Source organism: Pagrus pagrus (assembly GCF_965226575.1).
Source record: "Pagrus pagrus genome assembly, chromosome: 16".
Classification (NCBI taxonomy): domain Eukaryota; kingdom Metazoa; phylum Chordata; class Actinopteri; order Spariformes; family Sparidae; genus Pagrus; species Pagrus pagrus.
In genome coordinates this window covers 6,943,495-6,954,942 of record NC_140200.1, presented here as the reverse complement: position 1 = coordinate 6,954,942, position 11,448 = coordinate 6,943,495, and the positions used below count along the sequence as shown (strand labels likewise).

The 11,448-nt window shown below is 38.7% G+C and overlaps 1 protein-coding gene across 1 annotated transcript; it reads left to right on the top strand.

Annotated features, from left to right (window-relative positions):
* The first annotated feature begins 6,983 nt into the window (after positions 1-6,983).
* Positions 6,984-7,856, top strand: LOC311271580 (C-C motif chemokine 4-like). The gene is made up of 3 exons (XM_084377335.1): positions 6,984-7,139; positions 7,289-7,400; positions 7,490-7,856. The coding sequence occupies exons 1-3, from the start codon at positions 7,046-7,048 to the stop codon at positions 7,611-7,613; spliced, it is 330 nt and encodes a 109-aa protein (XP_084233461.1). The 5' UTR covers positions 6,984-7,045; the 3' UTR covers positions 7,614-7,856.
* Positions 7,857-11,448: the final 3,592 nt, after the last annotated feature.

Genomic DNA, 11,448 nt, shown 5'->3' with positions numbered 1-11,448 from the left:
TCCGTTCTGCAAGAAAAGGTCGTTTGAGATCAGATCCCAGAACGAATGATCAAAAATAAAGACAGCAAATTTCACAATATGTTTGAACCGGTGTCAGGTCAGCTATTTCTGCCATGTCCATATCCTGTTACTCAAGTGTGTAAAATGTGTGTGTTTTTGTGTGTGTGTGTGTGTGTGTGTGTGTGTGTGTGTGTGTGTGTGTATATTAAAAGTAACCGCAAGTCCTGGTGGCCATTCCTTGAACCCCTTCCTGGCTAAAACAGAGGCCATGGTCGAGGTCAGCATCCTGTGAAAACACACATACACACACACACACCCGTGCATTTATGTTGCTTTCGTTCAGTTATTTGAATGTTACAAAGTACATCCATCTCAAGCTGTTCCTTTCTCAGAGAATCTCTCCTGGCCTGACCTTTGACCTTTAAAATAACAAGCGTCATTGTTCGTAAACCAGGAAACATTTCAGAAATACACCAACTTTTGACCTGAGAGTGAATTTAAGTGAACCGTTTACGCTGTTACGATGCTATTTCAGACTCTTAGGGCGGACAAATACGTTTATTGTTGTGTTTAAATAAAGAATTATTTCCCGAAGTGATGCGCAACCTCTCAAAATAACGCTAGCCTTTCATAATTTATTGTCTTGATCACTTGTTTTAGTTGTTCTAAAGTCTCCTGCCGGCCTCTGGGAAAGAACACAACATCCCTGTTACACAGTACGATAAGACAACATATCACACGACTATGATCTAATATTTCCTCTAACGTATTATAGCTTCCACCTGAGGACCTTCAGGATGTTGCTGTACGAGAACTTCAGATAAAATGTCAAGCTAAGGCTTTTGTTCATCCCTTATTTTTGGTCAAAACAAGACACACCTCAGATATTCTCCATTCTCACGATGCACTCATTCTCCCTGACATTATCAGTCATTCTTGACAGCAATGCCAACTCAAGAAGCTGAGTCAAATGGTGATATCCATCTATTTCCAGCGTATCATTCATGTGCATGCGAGTGGAAGTGGGAGCATGCACGACATGCAGGAACAGTTTTCATCATTGTTATGTAAGAGTTGTCTGAATGAGGAATTCTCCGATACGTTATCAAGGTTTTCAGGGGGAACAGGCTCCAGTCTGACTTGTTCAGGCGTGAACGTAATCACGGGTCATCACTATAGTCACACCCAAGTTATTATGAGTACAGTAAGTACAAGGTGCTATGCTGAGTACATTTTAACTTTTAACTTAAAAGTCCGGTATGTAGGATCTATTGGCAGAAATGGAATTCGTTGTCAATGATCATGTTTTCATTAGTGTATAATCACCTGAAACCAAGAATTGTTGTGTATTTGTTGCCTTGTAATGAGCCTTTTATATCTTTTTATTTATTTTTTTATCTCTACAGAAGCCCAGACAGGACAAACCAAACACTCGCTTTTGCATTTTAGCCACAGAGTCAGAGATGGTGAGATGAGGACTATCAAGTTGGCTGCAGTCTGTGACCTCATTGCTAGATGCCGCTAAATCCTACACACCCTTAAGGAGATTTTAAGGCAGTATTGCATTCAAATGAATCTAAAAACAGGATTTACACAATTGCCCTCATTGTTGTTGTTATGGTACGACCAGGAAGATTTTCCTATTAAAGCTGCAGTGTGCAAGATTTTGCCACCTGTCGAAGGTCACTCCAAACCAACAGGGGGCAGCATATCACCAGAGTAACTGCTGACTGGTGCTGTTCATTATAATCTTTGCTTAAGCTATTTATGGCTGTAGCTACTAGCTGCCGTTAGCTAGCTGTGCGGTTTTATTTTTCCATTTGAAAAGGAAGAAAGGTGTAAGGATATTTCCTTTCTTGACATGTTGTGAGTTTTTTTATTTAAGACCACGGGAGCCAGGAAGAGGACAGGGCTAGCTGGGTAGCATGCTAATAGATGTCTTTGACATAACGTCAATACTGTTTTGTCCTCACACTCTGTTGCTAATGTTAGCTAATATTTTAGACTAAAAATCTTTCAAAGATTTTTACATATTGCAACTTTAAGCTTTAATTTATTCCCAATATTTGAAAAAGTATCCTCCACTTTGTCAGAGTTTTATTTTGAAAAGTTTCATGGTGATCACATGTACTATATATATATATATATATATATATATATATATATATATATATAACTATATGAGATGTGGTATTTCCAATCAATTTATCCTTTTCATGTTGAGCAATACAAAACCATATAACAGCTGATTAAATGCAATCATTGCAGTTCATTACATGTATTCAAACGTTTTACTCTCCACAGAGCACTTTTCCTGTCCAATTTCACTTCACAGGCCCTCTGGATCTCTTCCCACCATCAATTCCTGCTCCCCTTGTGATTTAAGCCTGCTTTTATTGAGACAAATGGACGTATTGTGCTTTAATTGTCTTATTTCGCCTTTATGCCGGTTTGTGTGAAGGCCGAGCATTTTTCTGAGGGTAGTGTAGTCGTCCTGGGGAGGCGGCACGCTGATAGAAAACGGGGGGAGAACAGTGTATCACTTGATGAATGAGCGTCTGTTATCTGAACTGGTCAAGGGCCAGGATGAGGAGAGGATGTGCAGAGAGGAGATGGTGGTTATTGTTTGCTAAACATTTTCCTCTTCAACAGACAAGCAGGATGTATTCTCAGAAAAGCTTAAATATATAAACACTTTAGTCTCAAGAGCATGGGGGTATTTTTTTGTAAACTGATAATCCAATTCTTTTCATTCCTGATATATAAAAAGTAGTTCCCATCCTATTTCAGACCTCCAAAAGGATTTCTGTGGAATTTATATTCGACACACCCCAAGGTGAAAATATCAGAGCTTTAAATGTCCCTCGAGCATTTGTCTAAGACACAATTTCCTCATCTTAATCCGTCATCTGTTGGCTTTTCTGGCGTTAAGCTCAACAAACAAAAATAATGCTTCAGCTCATCTGTAAACTGTTAGAATAAACAGAAAAAGAGAAACAGCAGCGACTAAATTCCTCTATAGTTCACTCTTAGCCTTAATGTGTCCCTGCTGCCACCTAGTGATCACCGAGTTACTGCTTCACGCTCAGAAATCTACACCAGTTTCCAAGTTGATTGTCCTTGTTGAGGTGAAATAGTGATTGCAGCTCTGCTTCAGTGTTTTCCTCCTGAAACAAGTAACAATATTTGAATATGTATTTCTCCTCAGCTTCTATAGTTATTTCTGCATATAAATATCACATCAGCCTGCTCTTCAAAATCTCAATGCATCACGTCAATTTTGTTTACAATCTAGAAAGGCTGCAATAGAATGAAAGAAATGGAAAATTCAGAAGTGTTAATCAAACAAACATAGTCTTGAAATAAAGGCCTAATTACACCTGTGTTAGTGATCCACAGGCTTTAATAGGCAATCCAGAGGGTCATAGATTATCAAACTGTTGTCTGTATGATATTTCTGCCTCTAGTGGTCTCTCAATCAAAACAAAACACAAAACATAAGAACTGCTGTTCAAAATTGTTGTTTCCATTGTTAAACAACCACTGGCGCTGAGGAAAATCTACCTACATGACTCAGGCATAAATGTTGAAGGTAATGTTTTAAAGTTTAATTCAGGCTACGTTCAGTCTTGTTCGGGGACTTCCTCTTACTCTCCACGAGGTAATAATGAGAGGAGGCTGAGTGAAACGCACCATTATCTTATATAAGAATTGAAGATTGTTGGAAACATTTGGGATAACGTAAGCACACAACTCAACAAAATATACATTAAAGGTGTGGCTGTTTTTATTATTTTTTTTATTATTTTCATGCAGAAATGTTACATATTATATCTTTAAACCTGTTTAAAATGTATCCCTAAAAAACTGTGTTTTTCTTCCACGAGGGACTCATGACAGACCTGAGATGAGTGTTTAGTGTGTGACAAAAATTATTATTTCATCTCAGACTCACAACTTCAAAATTACCCTGCCGGTTACAAGAACGGCATACGTGCTGGCTCAACTGCATCGACGTGCTGGGTTGTCAATTTCGACACCGAGCAAGTCACATACCTTAACCTTTGCTGGTAGTTTGCTGAGATCATCAACATTAGAATAGAATCATAAAGGTGAGGTGAAACGCTGACATGAGCTAATTTGATCCGTGATGCTGGCAAATAACGCCCTCTTCTTCATACCACGCTCACCGCTGCACCACCCCATTGTGTAAGGTGGATTTTCTCATGTCACTCTTTCCAAAACCAAATATAAGTATACCCAGGTGATGTTGAGTGAGCTAATTTGACCACTGATCCTTCCACAGGAAGCCTTTATACAACTTTTCCCTCCACATTTTTACTACCAGTGATCAGTAAACGATGTACGTTGATTTGTCGAATTGGTGTTTTCAGAATATTTTGACAAGGTTGAATTTATCACATAAAATAATCTCAGGTTGTTTTATGAAATACGTCCGATTTTTTACTCCGTTGGTTTTCACACGTTTAAGTAAGTGCAATCTTGTTGCTCTGTTCTCCAGCCTCGTTACAAACCACAGGTTTCGGTTTGAGTTAGCAGAGGGTAGATTTCTGTTATAGTCAGCCTCTGGGGTTTTGTGTTTTGAGTGTGTCTCTGTACTATTAATCCGTACGTCTACTTACACATCTACATACGTCCTATGAGTCGTAACCAGAAGAACACATACTCAGGCTTTTCTTCTCAACATTTTTGCAGCAGACGTGACTTCATACAGTACATGTTCCACAAAACAAATGTGTACTGCATATACTAACAGGTCAGACACGGATCAGTCAGGCTCAGTGAGCTGTTTGAAATGAGGCGGATGTGTAAACACTACACATTTAGGCGAGTATTAAAATTTTAGTGGTACATTTCTGTAATGAAGTGATGCATTAGGATGATCTGATATTCAGAAAGTCAATTTTTCACAAATTAACCCTTTTCTCACGTGATTTACTGACCTACTACATGGTTTGATATGTGTGTCATGTCACCTGGAAATGAAACTATTTGAATATAGTACATCTGATGCAGCCTTGTGGCTTCCAGGTTAAGGTGCTGCTGACCAGTAACCACAGCATCCTCTGTTCAAGTCCGGCTGGGGGCCCCCCACGTCTATCCCCTCATTTCCTGTCCTCTCTCGACTTTCAAGGAACAAACACACTGCCCTCATTTTGATCTCAGCTACACACCTGATAATTTCATGACTGCTTCAACACGAATGTGGGCCAGGAGTGTTAAGTGTGACGGCCATGCTAGCACCACAGCAGTTTTTGAGTTTGACCTTCATTCGTCTTCACCTCAGCTACACTCCACACATCACACTGACAGAAATCTGTCCATAGGCTCGACAGACATATAAACACGTAGCAAAATACTCAGAATTGCTTCTGTGACAGTTCTCGCTACCGCAATTTGTCATGACGACGGACACACACACACACACACGCACACACACGCGCACACACACACACACACACACACACACACACACACACACACACACACACACACACAAAACGCAGTCACGGCAGGTAAAAAATAACTAAAAGCTATAAAGACAATAGTGACTTTTGCTGTAATGCTACCTGCTGTTAGTTGATGTGCTGTATAATTAGCAGTATTGCATGAAGTACTCAACAGTAATACTTGAGTTAAGGTAAATATATTGTGTTAAAATAATTCTTTGGTGAAAGTGATATGAGTAGTACTCGAGTAAAAGTCTTAAAGTATCTGTTATTAGCTGTACTGAGTGTCAAAGTACAAGTAAGAGTAAATTGTACGTATATTTTCATGCACACTACATACTGTGGTTCAACCAATTATTTTTCTTTTTTCTATAAATAAATGAGAAATGTAGGGGAGTAAAATGAAGTGGAGTGGAAAGATAAAGTAGCAGAACATGGAAACACTCAAGTAAAGTACAAGTACCTCAAAATTGTACTCAAATACAGTACTTGAGTAAATGTGCTTAATTACATTACATCACTGTTACTGTTGGCAGACAAAATGTTGTCGGTGTCAGTGCTCAGGAGTTGATCCTCAGGTGTGTATGAAGTGTCTCGGTTGTCTTAAAGTGTTTCGGAGGTGAGATTAACTGCTGGTGCAGAGAAGTGTGTCAAGAGTTTTTTGAAAAGTGAACACCTCTAGAGAAATGTGCAGAGTGAACCGTCAATATTGTCAAAAATGCCCTTAAATATTCTTAAAATGCCTCTGAGGTTCACTCAGAGAGGCAGCTTTTGTCCCCGCCTGATATCCACCACTGATGCTGATGCTTTGTTTCCACTCCGCCATTTAACATACTGTACAGAAAGTGCTGTGGTAAAAGTATAGAATGTATACGGTAAATAAGCAACCATGGTCACAAGATCTCTGTTGTAAGGCCTTTGACTTTCAATCTAGTAGAAGAAGATTTGAAAATAAAAGTTTAGATTTGTCAGGATACATTAAAAGTTTGAGAAGAGTGCCAGATTTTAACCAGGCTTTGTAACAGCTTCTTAGAAGAGACATTATTTATGCCAACATGTTCACACTCATTACAGATAAATTTAATTTATCATGGTTCATCATTTTAAACGATATCCTTTTAAAAACCACATGAACTAGCAGCAGGGAGAAAGCTCAAAAACCACAGTGCATCTGCACAAACACACGCACACACACACACACACATGAAGTGCAGATGCACTGTGGCACAGATGATGTTTTCTATTCTATCGACTCCCCACGTCCTCCGCCCCCCACCCTTCTTCTACACCTCTTTGTACTGAGAAGTGTTGACCGCATAACCGCAGTTTGTTTGCATGCATGCTGCGTAGTTTCAGGTCATTTCTTTCTTTATTTTGTCATGGAAACTTTTTTACCACCTTTGCACTCAGACAGACAGACAGACACACACACACACACACACACACACACACACACACACACACTGTGACTAGCATAATAAAAGAGAGGGACTGTGAGTGAAGCGGGCAGAAGCAAGACCAACACCTTTAAGACAACAAGACAAACAGCCAGGTCACAGACAACAGGCTCAAGCATGATGAAGATGATGATGATGATGATGAAGAAACCCATCCTTCTGGTGGCCTGTGTCTTGCTTTTCTCGTCTCTCGCTGTCCTGGCATCAGAAGGTAAGTTGACTGCATCCCACTTATTTTTTTCTTCAAAGGCAAATCTTGGCTCAGTTTTCTGTAACAATTTTTTGAATATACCGTACGGTTTTGTGTTGAATACCACTCTTCATGTCCATAATATTTCTGTTTCTTTCTTGGTTTCCCAGGCAGTTCTGCTCCAACCGAATGCTGCTTTAATATTTACCCCCACAGGCTGCCTAAGAAAAACGTGGTGAGCTTCCAGTACACAGATGAGCGCTGTGCAAAGAAAGCTGTGATGTGAGTAAACTTAAAATTAATGCAAAAGACCCCACTATCTGTTTTCTGACACCGAATACAGCATCAACAATCTTTGTCTCTGTTTGTAGTATCACGATGAAGAAAGGTGATGTATTCTGTGTCGACCCGTCTGTGCAGTGGGTCAAGAACATCATCCAGGCCAAGGAATGGATCCATACTAAGAACAGCTCTGCATCCGAGAGCTCCCAATAAGTGACTCACCACATGTGAAACTCACTGAGAAAAGCTCAACCTGCAATTTATCTTCACAGCTTTTGCAATTTTTATACAGAATATTTTTTATAAGCTTAAACAATAACTCCTAAAATGACTTCTTTTTATTCTTTTGTCTGTTTTCAGTGGTTTCAAGTGATGTATTGAAGGATTAGATATAAGCTATTCTATAATTTGGCATGTATGCAAAATGTTTTCTGATATGTTATTAAAAAAATCATGATGAAATGTATTCTCTCTTTGTTCTGATTTATCATGTGTAAGACAAACTTTGATAAAAAAAAAAGTTACAATAACAGAACAGAACAGCTGATTAGCTGCACAATTAACCCAAAATGTGAAAATCCAACAATTCTACACATTAGAGTGTGTTTTCAGGCCTAGAGAAATACTTACGCTATCGCACAAGTGAAAAAAGTAATATGAAGCCTTTTGTGGCTCTGGAGGAAGTTGCATGTAATCTGATAAATTGCCTCCAGTGATGTCACTCAGTGGCTAAGTTGCATTGTGGGTAATGTAGGCGCCAGGTTTTGAAAAGGAGGAAGAATGCATAGATTAAAAATGGCGATATCTCCGGTTCTGCTGCATTGATTTTGATCGTTTGCTTTTATAAACTGTCCGTAATGATTTATAGGATAGTACTGTGCTGGACTTCTTTGCCTACATTACCCACAATGCAGTATAGCTACTGAGGAAGTTAAAATGAGCGACTTGGATGAATTTTTAGGCAGATATTTTCCTGTGAATTTTGCATTAACAATGTTTTCCTAATGTTTTTATGAACTTTTTTATGCAATTCACTGTTTGTATCATGTGTGTGTTTTAAAAATAATTATGCGTACTTTAAAGGCTTATTTTCTAACAAATTCAGTGTTTTTCTCCCTGACACCTGGCCAGTTTTCAACCCCCCATTAACCTTTGGCGACCCCTAGTGGGGGTTGGGACCTCAAGGTTGGGAGTCATTGCTCTGGTCAAATTTTAGGTCAAATTATTTTTAGAAAAAAAATCACTTTATGTTATTACACACACACATGAACGCACACACGCACACACACACACACAGACACACACACACACACAACGCCATCACGGTAGGTAATAAATAACTAAAAGATACATTAACAAAGACAATAGTGACACTTGCTGTAATGCTACCTGCTGTTACAGTAGTTGTACTGTTAAATTAACAGTGTTGTGAGAAGTACTGAAAAGTAATACTTGAGTAAAGGTAAATATATTGTGTTAAAATAATTCTTTGGTGAAAGTGATATAAGTAATACTCGAGTAAAAGTCTTAAAGTATCTGATATTAGCTGAAATTGAGTGTCAAAAGTACAAGTAAAAGTAGGTTGTACGCATATTCACATAAGTGTCAAGAGTTTTTTAAAAAGTGAACACCTCTAGAGAAATGTGCAGAGCGAAACGTCTTTATTGTCCAAAATGCCCTTAAATATTCTTATAATGCCTCTGAGGTTCACTCAGAGTATAGAATACATACAGTAAATAAACAACCATGGTCACAAGATCTCTGTTGTAAGGCCTTTGACTTTCAATCTAGTAGAAGAAGATTTGAAAATAAAACTTTAATAAAAGTTTAGATTCGTCAAGAGTGCCAGATTTTAACCAGGCTTTGTAACAGCTTCTTAAAATAGACATTGTTTATGCCAACATGTTCATACTCATTACAGATAAAACCATTTAAACCACATGAATTAGCAGCAGGGAGCTAGCTTAAAAACCACAGTGCATCTGCACACACACACACACACACAAACATAGTGTGTGAGGTACAGACGATGTTTTCTATTTTATCGACTCATCGCGTCCTCCGCCCCCCACCCTTCTTCTACACCTCTTTGTACTGAAAACCATTGAACACATGACCACAGTTTGTTTGCATGCATGCTACGTAGTTTCAAATAATTTCTTTCTTTATTCTGTCATGGAAACTTTTTTACCACCTTTGCACTCAGACAGATCACACACACACACACACACACACACACACACACACACACACACTGTGACTAGCATAATAAAAGAGAGGGACTGTGAGTGAAGCGGGCAGAAGCAAGACCAACACCTTTAAGACAACAAGACAAACAGCCAGGTCACAGACAACAGGCTCAAGCATGATGAAGATGATGATGATGATGATGATGAAGAAACCCATCCTTCTGGTGGCCTGTGTCTTGCTTTTCTCCTCTCTCGCTGTCCTGGCATCAGAAGGTAAGTTGATCCCACTTATTTTTTTCTTCAAAGGCAAATCTTGGCTCAGTTTTCTGTAACAATTTTTTAATATACCTTACGGTTTTGTGTTGAATACCACTCTTCATGTCCATAATATTTCTGTTTCTTTCTTGGTTTCCCAGGCAGTTCTGCTCCAACCGAATGCTGTTATAATATTTACCCCTACAAGCTGCCTAAGAAAAACGTGGTGAGCTTCCATTACACAGATGAGCGTTGTGGAAAGAAAGCTGTGATGTGAGTAAACTTGTTTTTAAAATTAATACAAAAGACCCCGCTATCTGTTTTCTGACACCAAATACAGCATCAACAATCTTTGTCTGTGTTTGTAGTATCACGATGAAGATAGGTGTTGTATTCTGTGTCGACCCGTCTGTGCAGTGGGTCAAGAACATCATCGAGGCCAAAGAATGGATCCATACTAAGAAAGGGATCCGCAGGGGACAGCTCTACACCCAGAGAATCCCAAAAAGTGACCCACCACATGTGAAATTCACAAAGGAAAGCCCAACCTGCAATTTCTCTGAATAGCTTTTGCAATTTTTATAGAGAATGATTTTTTATAAGCTTAAACAATAACTCCTAAAATGGCTTCTTTCTATTCTTTTGTCTGTTTTCAGTGGTTTCAAGTGATGTATTGAAGGATTAGATATCAGTTTTTTATATAATTTGGCACGTGTGCAAAATGATTTCTGATATGTCATTAAAAAAATCATGATGAAACGTATTCTCTCTTTGTTCTGATTTATCGTGTAAGCCAAACTTTTTTAAAAATTGATAGAAACAGAACAGAACAACTGATTAGCTGCACAAATAACCCAAAAAGTGAAAATCCAAAGATCCTACACATTAAAGTGTGTTTTCAGGCCTTGAGAAATACTTACGCATAAGTGAACAAAGTAATATGAAGCCTTTTGTGGCTCCGGAGGAAGTTGCATGTAATCTGATAAATTGCCTCCAGTGTCACACAGTGGCTAAGTTTCATTGTGGGTAATGTAGGCGCCAGGTTTTGAAAAGGAAGAAGAATGCATAGATTAAAAATGGCGATATCTCCGGTTCTGCTGCATTGATTTTGATCTTTTGCTTTTATAAACTGTCCGTAATGATTTATAGGATAGTACAGTGCTGGACTTCCTCGCCTACATTACCCACAATGCAGTATAGCCACTGAGGAAGTTAAAATGAGCGACTTGGATGAACTTTTAGGCAGATATTTTCCTGTGAATTTTGCATTAACAATGTTTTCCTGATGTTTTTATGAACTTTTTTATGCAATTCACTGTTTGTATCATGTGTGTGTTAAAAATAATTATGTGTACTTTAAAGACCTTTTTTCTAACAACCTCTAACCTCTAGCGACCCCTAGTGGGGATCGGGACCTCCAGGTTGGGAGTCATTGCTCTGGACTAGTTTTAGTTCAAATTAATTTTAGAAAAAATCACTTTATTTTATTTCTGTATGATGAGTGATGAGCTGTACTTCAGCTGCCCTTGATTTCCAGTTTAGTGTGTGATGTTGCTCTGCGACCAGCAGATGGCGCTCTTCTCTCTGTGACACTTTCTCTAAAG

What these genes read in the sequence shown, in the direction of transcription:
- LOC311271580 (XM_084377335.1), top strand. Translation starts at nt 7,046, where the DNA reads ATGATGAAGATGATGATGATGATGATGAAGAAACCCATCCTTCTGGTG. An exon ending in CGCTGTCCTGGCATCAGAAG is followed by an intron (nt 7,140 to 7,288) that starts GTAAGTTGACTG and finishes TTGGTTTCCCAG; the next exon opens with GCAGTTCTGCTCCAACCGAA. An exon ending in TGTGCAAAGAAAGCTGTGAT is followed by an intron (nt 7,401 to 7,489) that starts GTGAGTAAACTT and finishes CTCTGTTTGTAG; the next exon opens with TATCACGATGAAGAAAGGTG.